The following is a 16,579-nucleotide window of genomic DNA, read 5'->3' as shown; positions in this document are numbered from 1 at the left end:
CAAAATTTTGTATAGCGTGATCAAATTCTTGGCGAGAATGATCAGAAAAATTTTAATTAGCACCATATCCATCCACACGATATTCCTAAAACGCCTGTGAAATTTCACTTCAGTCCGGTAGCATAGGAATACTTAAATTCGTTTGCATGAAGTTATAAATTGTCGAGACAACACGAAATTAGCCATTCGTCCGATGGAATCCAATATAATGCTTTCGGTAACTAAAAATAGGGGTGCGAATGGGCTGTACCTAAGAATAGTTGCATCAATTGCCTTTGGCTTTAAAGAACAAAGATTTTCTTGAAAAATATTCTGAGACTCATGGATTGGGGGATTGGATTCGATAAAAACTCTGCGACTTCAGAAAAAAATCTATATTTGACAAAGATTGATTTTACAAATGTACTATTGCCACAAACATTCATCAATCATCCGCTCATTTACCCACATAAAACCAAGCTCCTATAATATGTTTATAAATTTGCCATTAGTATAGTAAGTTAACGGAAAATACGCAAAGAAAGCCCACTAACAGTTTATGACCAGTTAATCGCTTTCCAAATACATCCCTCTTGCTGTAAATTGTATTTTTTTCATAGACACTGGCAGTCTTGAAATACGTAATGCCGTCAACAGTCAAATACTGATTGCACAATCATAAACTTGACTGAAAGACGACACTCATGCAAATAAAAGCTTTTGATCTATGAATTCTTCTATGACGCCTTCTTAAGAACTGCACGTATTCAAAATATTTGCAAATATGGGAAAAGTTTAGTGTCTTACATTCTATTTCTACATTAATTTAATATATTATATATAACAATACTATTTATAATAATGAATAGTCATAATGCTTTCGCACTGTTAAAAAAACACTTTGGCTTTAATCCATCGAGGGACACCATACTAGTAAAATGGCACTAGATTTACTCCAACGCAGCCACTAAGCTAAGCGCACACTTTGACACAAATAAATTTAATCGACAGTAAATCAGGATAACATCACAATCGAAGTCCTTGGTTTATTCTTGACGTGATCCATACTCGTATCACAATCGTATCTTTCTCCTAAACCAAATTGTACTCACGGAGGTTAGACTGTAGTATCGTATCTTTTACAGCCGCAAATACAAACTTTATATTCTCAGTATCTGAAAAATTAAATCACATCACAAACAGTTCTCTTTTTATATTTTAAATTTAATTAGTACATGCATTCACATCCACACCTGGATAACACAAATTTTAATTATAAAAAAGTACTTGTCCAAACCATATTTAATTATGAAACGTTGAGTGTAGTGCAGTAATAGTGTTATGGAAGAACTTTATTTGTTAATTTGTGGTCAGAAGATATCGAACACAAAGGATATTTAAATATTATCAAGTTCGTACTCATTTACAGAAAACCTAAGAACAATTTAACTCAATCACAATATTTGGATAAGATTGAAACGAAACATTATTTTCATTTTATTGAATATTTGACCGTATTTCAGATTTTTTTATTTACAAGGTCTGAGAAAAACGTAAGCACTGGAAGAAATAAAAGTTTTGACATTTTCGATTTTCATTAATGCAAGTTTTTTATCAATTTCAAGCAGTGAACATTGATACAGTAAAAATCCAATTATAATAGAATTACTGCAGTCAAAAAGCTAACCGTTTTGGAATGTATCAAGAAAACTCTGTATAACTTATTAAACACAGACCGAAAATAAGCCGTGAAGAACCAAGAAATTACATTTTATAATGAAAATTGCGCACGTAGTTAAAAATACAAGTGAAAATCTATATGAGATGTGGAACATGACCCGAAAAAAAGACATAAGCGCTCTTGAAAAACGTAAGGTGAATAGATTAAATTACAAAAATATAAAGTACATATAAATGAGACCACGACGACGATAGGAAAGAAAAACAACGATATTAAGAACAAGACAGGCACTGAAACCAAAGCGATGATGTTTTTGTGGTAGTGGAAGAGTGAAGCATAACAATTAATGCAGAAAAAAGAGTTATTGAATACGTATCAAAATTTATAAAGAATAAAGTGTGTTGTAACAATAAATTTTATTTAAATAAACATAAGGCCAACTACTTGCATACAAGTAAATAATTTCTACACAAATTATGTCCAAAAATTTCTTGCGTTTATTCACTACTGATCACTTTTAAATACACCCAACCAACATAATAGAACTTTAAAATACTAGAATTATATGCCACAAAAATGTTGCGTACCTTTTAGTTATTAAACGAACTATTAAAATGTCCTGTAAATATATGTTTAGTAGCGTATACATATATGGGAACAGTCCTACTAATAATTAACGTGTTAATTGTAATATATATGAAAAGGTCCAAAATGTGGCACTACCCACCTTTTTATAGAAGGCATAATGTTTTTGTTTTGCTTATTACAAGTTTCTATTACATTTTTGATTTTCTGAATGTTCTATTTAACGTTACAGCATTAATAAAATAGAATTATTAATAAATAGATTCTCGATTTTTATGCAAATGTTGCAAATATGTGAATTCGTATTTACGTTACTTGTCCTGAACAAGTAAATATCGCATCAACGTCCCGCCCTGTTGCAAATGCGAATTATAGTTATATTGACTGTAATTTGTACATTTTACAAGTTACGGGCATATTAATTAATTGCATTGTATGGCGGTTAGTTGGGTACCAACATACACGAACAGTCACTCAAGAATACAAAATATTTCCGTCACCTTAATGCGAACATTCAAGTCCCCTTCCTCTACACCGTCCATGCAAAACTTAAGCTAAATTAAACTCTTTCAATGCTGTCTGCATAATCGTATCTTTAACAGCACAAAACACAAGTTTAATATTCTCCGTATCTGATTTGACAACAAAAAGAAAAGAAAGTCCATTCCACATGAAAGCATGCACAAAAAAATTAATTTAAATATAACACATCAATAAGTAAAATTAAAACTTGTTAGGGCCGATTAAGAAAGCGAAAGCTATCGGTTCATAAACTAAAAATACCTGTAGCACATGTAAAGTGTGAGTATATGATTTTTTCACTGTCTGGATTGAGGTCGACAAACATCCTAAGAATAAATTCCCTAGCTGCAATCGCATCTCGTTGGAGGCCTATTTAAAACACAATTAGCATTGCTACCATTTTTGTGATTAAGAATGTAAATATCAAACGGCGGCAAAAGGACGTTTAATTAATGAGTTCTACGTTGGAAATCTACTGTAATTCTAGCAAAGACAAATTGCATTGAACCTGTTGCTGTTGTAAAATGTGAGTAACAACTGCGTTCAGGATCAGGATTTTCTCTCAAATACACTTTTAAAATATATTCTCTTGCCGCGATATGATCCTGCTTTGCTCCTTTGGTGGAAAAATACACGACATTTGTAATATAACGAAACAAAAATGAGTTACTTACCATCATATTCTGGAAAATAATCTACAAGATGTGAATACATGATTTTTTCTTCCAGTAAATCTTTTTTATTTAAAAATAAAATGACCGACGAATGCTGAAACCATGGGTATGTTATGATGGTTTTGAAGAGTGCTTTGGACTCTTCCATACGATTCTGAAAAACGTTGGTATTTTAAAAAGTATCCTTGAATCGTACATTTCCTTACCTCATTTTCTGATTCGAAAAGGATCTGGTCGTATTCACTTAAAGCTACTAGAAAGATGATGGATGTCACATTTTCGAAACAGTGAATCCACTTTCTTCTTTCAGACCTTTGGCCTCCAACATCTACCATTCTGCAATAATCCAAAACACATTAAAAACGTTAGTAAATATTGCGTCAAATTAAAAAAATAAATAAATAAAAAACGTTAATTAAATATTGCTTTCGTTAAAACGTAATTTACAAAAATCATAATCTACACAGAAAAAACAACTAAACAAAAAGTGCTCTAAAAACTAAAACAGCGTAAGATTCACCGTGAAGTGAATTAAAACTCATGTTATTATGTTAGTGAACAGATTTACGTTACACTACAAGTTGCAAGCTTTAAGATTATGTGTTTATTTAAAATACTTCTTTATTCATGCAACACGCTTGGTAACACTACAAAATCGACATTTAAAATAAGCCAATAACGCGTTAGTGCTTCTACAAAAGCTAAATAAAAAAAAATAAAAACAACACAACGTTTACCTGATCTTTTGGCATTTTTCTTTTGTGACCGACTAACTTAAAAAAATATATTTTTTTCTTTTCTTTTTTCTGTTTCACCTAGAAATTTCAAACGTTACACGTTTAACGAGATTCGTTAATGACAATCTAGTCGTTGCAACACAAAAGTAATTCTACACAATAAAAAAAATTATTAATTAACATCAAGTTATTTAAGTAATTTACTACACGTGCTATTCGTGTTATTTTGAAGAACCGACATTGATTTTTTTATAAATAATGTCCGTGCTGTTTTTCTTGCAATTCGCATCAAGTAGAATTACATTTTTCGAATATCCATTACATAGTAAAATTTTAGTTTCCCTGACTATCACTACATCTAGTTCCAATCTGTACAGAAAAATTCTACATTTTCTGCTGACAGTGAGTTAGAATTTAATGTATAACTAGAAATGCCGAGTACTTCAAAACAATCAAAACATATTACGTATACTATTTGCAGGAAACATATATATACAGCGATCGCTTAAAAAAATCTTTTGTATGAGACCAGGTGGTTTTTGATGGTTTTGCAGGTATATTTTTGAGTTAAAAAAAATCTGGGCAGTTTTAACGATCGTAACGAAACATTCTTTTTTTTAAGTATTCTATCAGTCCGTACGAATCTTATAAAGAACAGATATTTTTTTACATCATGTTTTTTTAGTTATTTCAACAAACAAAATAAAAATTACAAAGAGATACACAATCGACAGATCTATCTATTAATGTCCATATGTACATCTAATAACATACCAAAAATATTCCACAAAAACGTGAATTTTCATCTTGCAATGCAACGACTAAATTTATACAGACTAATTATCTCGGGTGAAACAAAAACCGAAAAATAAAAAAAAAATGCCCCAACCCGTTTGATTCAACCATGTTTTTCAAAAACAAAAAAACCCTTTAACTATTATCGGTTGAAAAGTAAAACCTATCAAAATAAAGAAGTATACTAAACCTTTCGTACGTTTCGTGGTCTCGTACCGAACGCAACCGAAAACTAGCAACTGTAAGAAATCAATGTGCACTCATACCTAAAAATAATGGAGTCGAGATCAAAAGGATATTCTATGATGCCCGTCGTAGGCGCTCTCGCCCTGAGGATGTCCTGTTCGGTGGGCAGATAGTCAGGAGCTCTTATTCGCTCCAGGTCGCTAAGATAGCTGCAACCAACATAAGCATGCAACATGCAGCCAAACAACAAAGACACAGACCAGCTAATGTAGTAAATTAGACAAGTGAACGTGTGAGTGCTCTCCCGCTATCAATTAAAAAAGGAACGCCGTGCTACAAAAAGACGTGGCACACACCAGTGTTAGGAAATAAAAAGGCGCGACAAATTCATGCCGACCGTACCTAAACCTGATCTCGTCCAGATCGAATGGATATTCTATGATGCCTGTGGTGGGCACTCGCACACGTAAGATGTCCTGCTCTGTTGGCAGGTAGTCCGGCGCCGCCACCCGGTCTATCTCCATCAAGTAGCTGGAACGCATACTCGGTTTACACCCAACAGCTATGGATAGGCGAAAAACGGGACGCGAAAAAACAATTCTCGAAATTATAAAAAGGCGGATTTTGCTGGCGGAGACATTGCGAGAAATTGTACGATTAAAGACGGCACCTTAAAAACATAAGATCTATCCGGCAAACCGCAAATTTCATATGTTCTCGACGTTTGATAACTCCTACACTCTGAAAGATTAAGTCCCGTTTTCCGTCCGTCCGTCGTTTGTTCGCGATTTTATTAGACAGAAAATTCTCCGAAATTACCGGACTGAGTGTTTGACATTTTATATGTATTTTAACAATATCGTGTAGATGGTAAAAGGCTAACTAAAATTTTTCTGATCATTCTCACCAACAACAATTTGACGACATCAAAATTTTGTAAAGTAAATGCTATTTAAATTTTACAAAATAACATACTCCTATTTTTATGCTAAAGCCTGTACAAAATTTCAGCGCAATCGGTTGTGTAGTGTCTGAGAAAAACTGTAAAAGTTTACTGTACCACTTTCATTTTTGTTTTCGAAAAATCCAATGTTAACGATAATGTTAAATATAAGACTGAACCAATCGACCACAGGTATGGAAGCGTATTATTTTGCACAGTGTAAATAGGATGTATTTAGCAAAATTTTAAGATGATGTTATCAGGGGAACAAACAGACACTTTTTGGTTAGCGTTTTACCATGTACATGGTATTCTTACAATGCATCCAAAATTTCATGCCAATCTGTCCGATAGTTTAGGAGATTACTTCTCTAATAAAATTGGCGGCAGATTGTAGGCGGTCAACAGACAGGTGGAAACAGAAGACCTACTTTTTCGTATTCTAAGAGGTATGCAACGTCTAGTAAACATAAAATTAACAATTCGTCGAATGGACCTTATCACAATGCTTTACTAGTTTACGCTCGGAAATAAAAAACCACAGCTCCTTATAATGCATTCAATGCGTAAGTTACACGAGTTTAAGATACTGGACACCCGAGATTGCTAACCTAAACTGTTCACCATGAATTCTGAGTAAACCCACACGCCTTTATAATTAACAATTTATAACAAAAAAACCTCTAATATACGTAACGTCAATATGGTTTTTTAATGTCCACTTTATTCTTTGCGGTTAAAGTAGCAATTAAATGTTTGCAATTATGAACAAAGAGAAATAGATCATATGATTACCAATGATTGTTGTGTGTATCGACAAATGTGGCAATTTCGTAAAAATATGACACTTAAAGCAGTTGAAATTAGAGGCCGCGGCACGACGAGACCGACACGACAGATACTTTTTCAAATTTTGTAATTTACGCTATATGCACTTTTTAATATCAAAATCTGAACAATATTATCGGAACGTTCATATAAGAATGTTGTTGTTATAGTATATTTTAACATTTACAGTCACAATGGCACTTCTACGGAAAAATTTCACAAAATGTATATATGTATAATATACTTTAGCTAGTACGCTTTTTTTAATGGCGGACCTTGATAACATGTTTCATATAACCTATGTTAAGTACAGTTCGTTTTAAATTGCTTGTGTACTCTCTAGTTTTACGGATTCTCTAGACAATCTTTTAATCGCCAAATATAGTAGAACGTAAAATTTGTTGATTTCAAAAACGGGAGTTTGTTATTACTATTGGCGCAGTTTTAACGATATTTAATTCCTGATAGTACACACCACAACACTAGTATTTCAAGATTTTCGATTAGGTATTTTCTTTATTGCTCATAATAAAATGAAACAATCAAAAATGACGACCAAACAAAAAAATACAAGTAAATCTGTGAATTTGTGATTTGAATTTTCGTATTATGCAATGCTTGTGAAACTACGAAACATCAATTTTAATTATTCATTTTAACATAACAAACTAGCTTTTTAGTATATTTATTAGGAGTATTAAATATAGTACAGAAATTTCCCTAGGATTATGGCTTAACTTAATATCCGATATTTTTACAAATACCCACTACACACAGGTTGGTTATATCACTATGACCTTGATTGAAAAAACTGTTAGTTCTACAGAATCGTACTTAATCGCTAACGCCATTTCTTTATAACATGCACGTGATGTCTCTATTTTATTTTCCTGGTGCAGTACAGCGGTGGAAGTTACATTCATTGTTATTTATTTTATTAGTAAATGTTTATAATCGATATATTAATTACGAAGATCTACCTACATATCACTAAATGCTCGCTCACTTTTTTAAAATGATGTTTTTACGATTTCGACAAATGTCTTCGTGAACTTCAAGAACACCTACAATTTTCTGACTATTAATAGGTAACTTATAGTAATAGTATATATAACTGTTAATGTTAGCAGTTTCTAAAAATTGTATATTTTCTTCAAATCAACCAGCTTTAGTTTTAATTACAATAAATTAACGTTTTTGTTAACGTTACTCTATGTACGTTGCATCGTCATTTTTCTATTCCACTTTTTACTCTAATTCTAAAAAATGAACAACAATGTAATTCAAAAACCCTCTATGGTTCATAAGAGTACGTCATTTAATATTGTATGACCCCGAACGTTCAAATACGAAATTAAAAAAAGTCCCTCAAGTCAAAGTCTTAAATCGAACCATTAATCAAACAATTTCTCTCATTTATTAACAGCCGGGGGTTTAGCAACAGACGGAAACGAAGAGAACACGATGATGTGTGTTATGTACGAACACGTCACGCACTCACGAGAATACATTTGTTTGTACCTTTTTGTGACTGAATCTACCAATAAGAACACTACACTCCACAACCACCATTGACTAATTTTGTAATTATCACAACTGTTTGCAGTTATTAAGGGCAGCGTTCGTTACAATGGTAAAAATATTACATGTTATTATTTACAATATTGTCACACTTACTATTTTGCAGAATCCGTAAGCTGGTATTCTCTGCGGCGATCGTAACATTCCTGAATTCCGGCATCCTTCCAGAGATCCTTAATTGCATCTACATATGGATTCTCAAAAGTGGTGACGGTTTCGTAGTCGATATCCTTTATTAAGTCGGCTTTTGCCTATAATAAAATAAAATTAATTAATATGTATTTCCTCAAAATATGTTTAAACAATTGTTTTCACGTTAAAAAAAAAAACAGATTCATTTGTAATACTATAGAATATATGCTGAAATCAGATAAATAATTTGTCCAAAAAATTGTTTTCTTTATAAAGCGTAATGCGACGAGGTTACCTACATCAACGTGGTTCAAGCGACTAAGTGGTTTTTTTGAAGGATTGATAAGAGTAAATGAACAAGTTATTTTACTACTCTAATTTTATCACACCACGTGTATTAGTGCCCGTGTCGCACAATATTTTAGAAACAGATTGTGGTATTTCTTTTATGTTGCCTTATTTGCAATAGTTATTGGTGACCAGATGCGAAGAAGCCCGTAGTTTTTATGATTAAAATAATTGAATTTTCTGCAAAGTAACGCTCTATTATGATAATCCACTTAACAAATCATATTTTCCTGAACAAGTAATGGCTTAAATTTTACGTTACATAAAGAATATGGAATTCATTACATTAGATCGGATCATCTAAGCGACGTAAGATTATTGGAGTATCATATCCATATGAATATGCCAAAGTAGTAAAACGTTAAGAAATATTTATGTAATAAGCTAATAAACTTCGTAACCAAATAGAAGCTTATTCAATATAATTTAATAAAAGAAAACAATACATTTAAGACTGCTAATTATTAGTCAATAGTTTTAAGAGTTTAAAGATATGTTTAAAACAATTATTTATACTGAAAACATCGCACTTTTAAACCTTCAAAACACTCACCGGACTGGAAGACTCGCCATATTGAATTTTTAACAAATCCATAGCCTTAATCATACTCTGCATAGCCATGAAGATGTTTTGGTAGACCAGCTTGATAAATCCTCGTTTATCTTCGTCGGAGTATCCAGCTCCATGAATGATTCGCATTTGTTTAATAAATGTAGATTTTCCGGATTCTCCAGTACCTATAACAAATAAACAATGTTATTTTAATAAGTAAATAGTGCAGAAAGTTGTTATTAGATTGACTAATATTGTTTTGTCTGTTTGCTATAAATTTCAAAACTTTAAAACACAATTAAAAAATAACCATTTATAGCAAAAGACAGTTAATTTATAATGGTTGTCTTTGCATCCGTCGAAGGCAGTTAAAGTATAAACAATTTTATTTTTGAAATTTTTGCTCAATAATTTTGAAGAACACTTTAATTTATCGTTTATTTATTAGGTTATGAAATACTAAGAACATAACTACAAATTTGCAGATAGAATTTTGTACACCATCACAATCACGAAATGCCAATTCACTCGGCCTCTAAGACAGCGGCACAATATTTTTATTAGGAGCAGTAACTTACACTACGTGTTGCTTTTTCTGTTTTAAAAATGAAGCAAAAATATGCTCCTTCCTTTCATTCTAAAAGTGCACGGCAACAGATTCAAAAAGGATAATATTACTTTTTCACACTTTGGAATTTTAGGTCGATATGGATTGTACTATATATATACGTGAATTTTTTGTGCCTGTCATTCACAAAAAATTACTGTCTCGCCTTTCCTCATCCTAGTGAAGGAACGAATTTTTTTTGATACATTTAAAGACATCTACGAAAAAATAAAGTAACACATAAAATTGCGTAGAAACAAATAACGAAAATATAGAATTCTGATACATATAAGTAACCAGTGCAAATTGCAGAAAGAAGTTGTTAAAAAAATGCGTACCAATTGGATAATTGCGAATAAAAAATGTTGAGGCCAAAAGCTCATGTGTTTATGCAGCGTGGGCACCGTGGTATTTTTATCTTCGCAATAAAATTAAATCAGGCATACCTACAATGCACCCGAAGTAAATTACCGAGGAAGTATGTGTAATTAAGTAAAAATTTACGGAGGCTACTTCTGAGACGTCAGCTTTAATGTCAAATATTTAGTTTCCAATAATTTACAAGTTCTGAATTTGTTTACAAAAATCTTCTAAGTTCACGGAGTCCGACTAGTTACCGCATGATCGCAGAAAACGTATCGTGTGCACGTGGGCCTTGCACAACTGCCACTCTGAGCGAAATGTCGGCAAGGACTAGTTAAAGGTCGTTTGCCTAGTGTTTTTTTTTTTTTTTAAATCGAATAATTAATATTTAGCTTCAGGACAGACCATGTCACGCCAAACTGGTCAAAACAAAGAATACTTTTTAATAAATATTTAATTTTGAAAATTTGAGATAAATGAATATAAAATGATAAAAAATATATACAAAAATGAATCTTCAGGTGAAAAATAACCCATTAACGCAAAAAAATAAAATTAAAAATGTCAAAAATTTTAATGAAAAAACTGTTCTGTAGGGAAAAATTTTGAAAGTAAGTCCTAATTGAAATCTACAAAATTATACAAAACTCACTTGACATACACCCTGTAAAACTTTTATGACTTGAGCGGCTTAAGCCAAAGCACCCTTAGAAGTCAAACTGGCTATTGTATAACTTGACTCAGTTCACATATACCTAGTAAAACTTTACAGCTCCATTATAATCAAATCCATTATAAGGGTGGTTTGACTTACGACGCTTAAGTCATAAAAGTTTTACAAGGTGTATGTCAAGTGAGTTTTATACATTGGTACATTCGCGCAATGAACGACAAAAGGATGCGGAACGAAATCGAAAATTTTGGTTCATCTTACATCCAACCAATATTTTTCGTTTACTACGCTACAAACGCAATATATATAAGTAGGTAAAATTTATGTATATATCCTGGCGAAAAAGCTACTGAAATTATTAAAAATTTCTGTGTCATTTGTAAATTGGAAATTTCCGGAAGTAAATTAAACATTAAACAACCTTTGTCGTTGTATCCCTATTCAGTTCTCTAGTGTGTGTTAAGTTACAGGTTATAACTAAATAAAAAAAAGGCAAATTGGACATACCACAACAGAAAATTCTAATTCCTAATTTTACTACTTTTACTTTGTTTTTAAAACATCTGTACTTTTTGACCTTCGTTTTTTGGTCGTTTTGGCATACAAAAAATCTTTATTTTCTACAATTTAGATTTAGACTAGAGTCAAGGAGCGACACCGTGCAAACACAGGCTACTTACAGTTGAAAAAACTGGGAGTATTTTTTACAAGTGGCAAAGATAAAAATTGAAATGTTTTTCTCTGTTCAACAAGGTAAAGAAGAACAATGGTATCCACCAAAAAACAAAACTCGTTATTTTAATTCTAATCATTTTGGTGGTTAGTTGTTCCTCGCAGTAGAGTTATCATGTCATATGGTACCCTGCTGCCAATCACAAACTTCTTCGCTGAAAAACCATGCAATTAAAAAAAATTCGAAATGGCGAATTTCTGCCTTTTCTAGGATCCTGCTGACATGACTGAAAATATTTCAAATGTTAACCACAAATAGAATAACTTCGGTTCGTAGTTAACAGCTAAAACATTTTTTACGAAAGAGGAGTATATCTCGATGAGGAAAACACGACCAAACTCAGCCATGGATTTTTGGGAGTTTGTCTCTGATAGTTGCATTTTCAAATCGGCAAAACAAATATGCGATCAAAAACAAATCCATGGATGTCTTTGATATCGTTTTTTATTGCTTTCTCGGTATATATTAGCATTGGTTTAGTTTCAAGTTTCAATTGAATTTAAGGAAGTCAGTGCCGAAATGCAAAAGCTCTGACTTAGTTGTTGGTGGACGGGTTCGAAAAAACGTATCGTGTGCAAGTGAGTCGTGCAAAACTGTCACTCGGTCGAATTGTCAACCTGTCGAGCTAGATTTTCGCGATTGCATGTCTAATGCTCTGTAATACTCGTATTTTTTTTAATCAAAAGTACAATGTAATTTGGGGCCAAGCTGTTATCTCACACTTGTGCACCAGTTCCGAGGCGGCAGCTACGTGCAAAGCGGAGATAAACATCGCTCGTTATGGTCCGGATCAGGGCATGGGTTGGTTGATGGGTTAAATATGGGACTCACCAAGAAGCAAAAGCTTGAGTTCTCGCCTCGCATCGCGCTTATCTCGCCGTAGCTGCTTTTCGATTTCGGCGTTGATGCGTTTCTGTTCCCGAGCCTCATCCGATTGGCAGCACTGCATGGTCATGCTCTTGGTGATGGGCCCCCTTAGCTACCACCATCCACGCCGACTAGACCAAAACACACCTACAGACAGACACTTCCTTCCATCGCAGTTGGCTGGGTGTGGTGCTTGGGTCGGTCCGCCGGCATGCTCTTATACCTCGTGGGGGCTCGATTTGATCCTGTTAGGGTAAACGGATTGGGGAAGCCTCATTCACGGCCCCCGCTAACAGGATTGGGGCGATGGGCGGCGAGTCGCCGTCCCGTCCGCTGGGCTGAGGTTACGGCTCGATCCGGCGGCGCACACGACTCGCTGTACCATCAAGCACTCGCCACCATTGGGTCGCTGCTTACCGATTCTTCGTTTCCGGGAAACTGCACCGATGCACTCTGCACGTTCACCACAAATCCATTTCACGCCAAACAGCAGCCGCCTCTTGTCAATATGGCGCTGATCTGTACCAGCCGACGGTGCACGCAGAACAGGAAGTGCGCGAAGCGCGCGAATCGAGGACCGTTCAAAATTTACATTTCTTTTTTCCCATGGGCGCGATCAAAAATGGGTTGACGGTTGTGTCACCTAATTGCCTTTTTTTTTGGTACATCGCATCGTTACGATGGTGGTGTAAGTGGACATGAAAACGTGATGTTATAACTCGGCGATCCCATGAGATTTGGACTGGATAGCGGTAACTCGTCTGGAAGTCTGTGGCGGTGGCGGTGGCGGCGACGAAGATGCACAAACGCAAGTCACAGTTAAGTTATAATTATGGAGATTCGTACTTTCGAATTCAATGTACGTAATTTTATGAATAACCTCCCGACAACGACATGTCCTGGAAGTAATGCATTCGGAAAACAAAATAAAATACAAATTTTGGCCTTTGGTTTAAAAAATGAGGCAAATATTGCTGAAACACCGTCACTACTCTGTTGGTAACACCGCATCTTAGGAACAGAAGCTAAATCGTAAAAACAACTAAAGTGGTTTCAGAAATTAAAAAAAAAAAATCAAGTAAATAATGCTGTACCGCAACGATCAGTTCTGGGGCCAATACCACAGGTCGATACTGTTCCTAATATTATGTCAATCATCTAACTGAAAACGTAACAACCTCGACTTGTTGTCTGTTTGCTGATGGATTGATGACACTTCCTCCCTAAAAAAAAGGAAAAGAAGAACTAGAAGTTAGTTCTAAACTGAAAGACAGCCACGAAAATATTAAGACCACAGCCCACAACAACAAAATGAAGATAAATTCGAAAAAGTCGAAGTCTTCCTCACTAAGGCTGAAAATTTAGAAATTGCAAAATTTCTTGAAGTATATATAGACAACAAGTTGAACTGGTGTCAGCGTATAGACAGAGCGTTTCACAAATATTGCCGACCCTCAAACATTTATAAATCACATTATCGAGTTGCAACATTTGTGACTTCTGTCCTGTGTTTCTGTCTTTAAAATTTAAAATGCCGAAAATTATTTTGTTACAACAAAAAATTTGAATAAAAAGGTGTTATCTGCAAATGAAAAAACATAGTTCCCAACTCAAACGTGAAGAGTTGATAATGAGAATAGTCAACATTTTTTCTGTGACTTATAAAAACAATGAATAATGATTTAAAGTAGGTAAAGGAATAAAATCCAGGCCATTTCTGTTTGTCGACTTTATATACCTAAATAAAAAGTGTCACTATAGAGGTATTCAGTGATTTAGATATCATTTTCACAATGATATTAAAATACACTTTGAAATTAGAAATAAAAAGTTTCCCCCAGAAGACAGAGACCGAGTGATAAAAACAGGAAACCATCAATAACTTTTTGTAAAATACGAACTATGAATAACGATATTAAATATGCATCTTAATGACCTTGCTACATATAAATACCGAGTTATGACTATTAATGTTTGTAATTTTTTTTGTCAGGTTGGCAACATATTTAAAATTTTGTGATGACATACCGAACCTCAAATTGACGTTTAAGTTTTATAACACTACTTAGTTACATGTAGGAAAGAATATAATTATTAAATTATATAATATTATATTCATTCGTCCATGGCCTGGCTCGTAGCGGTCATCGTCACAACCAATCAATGCGTTTGTGAGGTGTGTTCATGTCAAAATTGACAACTGTGCATGGCTGCCATTAATTCAGAACGGCCAACACAAAAATTTGCTTCAATCATTAATAGTTACCCGGTACTTCCCCGTCTGTTGGGGACTTTATGCAACAAAAAATAACGTAAAAAAAAAATAGAATCGTTTAATAATTTTTAACTTGACGAATGGTTCCTCTCATGTTTTCTCGAAATCTTATTATGACTTTTAGAATATAAAAACTTGATTCCCGTTTCCTTCTCCGTGGGCACTTTTTTTAGCCATGTAATCTACGCGAAATTATGCTGGGGCGCCCATTCTAAAACTTTGGGTTAAATGCGTTCTGGCTTCTCGGATTCAGCTACAACGAGAGGTACTTGAATCCACTAGACATGTTGATACAAATTGCAATTAGGTTTACATCGCGTCGTGATTTTGGTACATTATCAAAAGACGCTTTACCCGAATTTTAGGTGATAGTTCAAGTAAGTATTAGAAATCAGAATGGGTTGTGGTTCGTTTTTTGATTTTAGCACCTCAACGTCAAGAAAATATAGAACAAGGGACTAACAATAATGTGTAATCAACACCTCAGAATTAATGCAAAAAATACAGAAAACGACTGAGGTGAAGAGACTAACTGTGAAACAGTGGACAATAGGACTACTATTCCATTAAAACTTTTATTTTTACGTTTTGACAGTCACTCGATGATTTAAGAAAATAATCTCAACGAACAACTATAATAATTAAACTTTATTTAACATAATCCAAACATACACTCTACTTAAAATTAGTTAATAATAATAATAAAATATTAAAACATAATTAACCGGATAAAAATAAGTTACATTTATTGTACAAGAATATTTACTACACAGTAACAATCCTTCGCCTGAATAGCAAAAATTTAATCTAATGTAAAACAAAAAGTAACAATATATCATCAATTATATTTAAGGCACAAATATGAACATTTCAAAATAAGTGGAAGAACCAACAATAACATAATTACTTTAATCACTTCAACAATGTAAATATTTACAAAGTTTTTGAATTCACTTATATATAGATACATATTAAAAATTTCAAAAGTGAATTAAAAAAAAAATGGACAAACAAAAAATTCTTGGCACCTGAAATCTTGATCCCAAACGACATTATAAATGAGAAAATCTGAAGACATGTTAAAAAATGTGACTAGATGATGCCTAACTTGATACAGTAAATTTTTTTTATCAAATTTGAGCAGTGATGATTGTTTTGATGACTAGTTAGACTTGCTATACGCAGAAACAAAACAAAAATGTTCATAATGCTTTCCACAGTACACTAGAGAAAATGCATATAAATAAATGTAAAACTTATTCTACCATAAAAATGATTAGTTCTGTTATGTCCGAGTTCCATATTCGAGACGAAAAATTCCACACTCAGGCGGACATGAGCAAGCATTATTTGATTATACTCATAATATGTTTTTAATATTTGTACTTAAATTCTAACTAGCAAATTTTAATTCACCTAAAGTGTAATATCTGATGCGTTCTTTACGTTCAGATCTTACTGTTCGAACGGAATAAAATCTGTAAATAATATCATAATAAATAAATTAACAGTGAGCA

At 33.3% G+C, this 16,579-nt stretch overlaps 1 protein-coding gene across 4 annotated transcripts; it reads right to left on the bottom strand.

Annotated features, from left to right (window-relative positions):
* Positions 1 to 359: 359 nt before the first annotated feature.
* LOC135139816 (guanine nucleotide-binding protein G(q) subunit alpha) lies at positions 360 to 13,329 on the bottom strand. 4 transcript variants are annotated; one of them, XM_064070164.1, is made up of 9 exons: positions 12,752 to 13,329; positions 9,545 to 9,729; positions 8,608 to 8,762; positions 5,562 to 5,690; positions 5,240 to 5,368; positions 3,648 to 3,777; positions 3,442 to 3,595; positions 3,029 to 3,136; positions 1,181 to 2,877 (listed from the first exon to the last, which is right to left on the bottom strand). In XM_064070164.1, the coding sequence occupies exons 1-9, from the start codon at positions 12,873 to 12,875 to the stop codon at positions 2,795 to 2,797; spliced, it is 1,197 nt and encodes a 398-aa protein (XP_063926234.1). In that variant the 5' UTR covers positions 12,876 to 13,329; the 3' UTR covers positions 1,181 to 2,794. The 4 variants fall into 4 exon arrangements, with proteins under 4 accessions (XP_063926233.1, XP_063926232.1, XP_063926234.1 ...); XM_064070163.1 differs by lacking the exons at positions 1,181 to 2,877; positions 5,240 to 5,368 and adding an exon at positions 360 to 1,154 and having other exon boundaries at positions 12,752 to 13,327; XM_064070162.1 differs by lacking the exons at positions 1,181 to 2,877; positions 5,562 to 5,690 and adding an exon at positions 360 to 1,154 and having other exon boundaries at positions 12,752 to 13,324.
* Positions 13,330 to 16,579: the final 3,250 nt, after the last annotated feature.

The sequence above is a fragment of the Zophobas morio genome, unplaced genomic scaffold (assembly GCF_036711695.1).
Source record: "Zophobas morio isolate AGI-343-1 ecotype UQ-CSIRO unplaced genomic scaffold, CSIRO_AGI_Zmor_V1 ptg000033l, whole genome shotgun sequence".
Classification (NCBI taxonomy): Eukaryota; Metazoa; Arthropoda; class Insecta; order Coleoptera; family Tenebrionidae; genus Zophobas; species Zophobas morio.
Note: the sequence above shows the minus strand (reverse complement) of the source record. Positions and strands in the feature narration are given on the sequence as shown.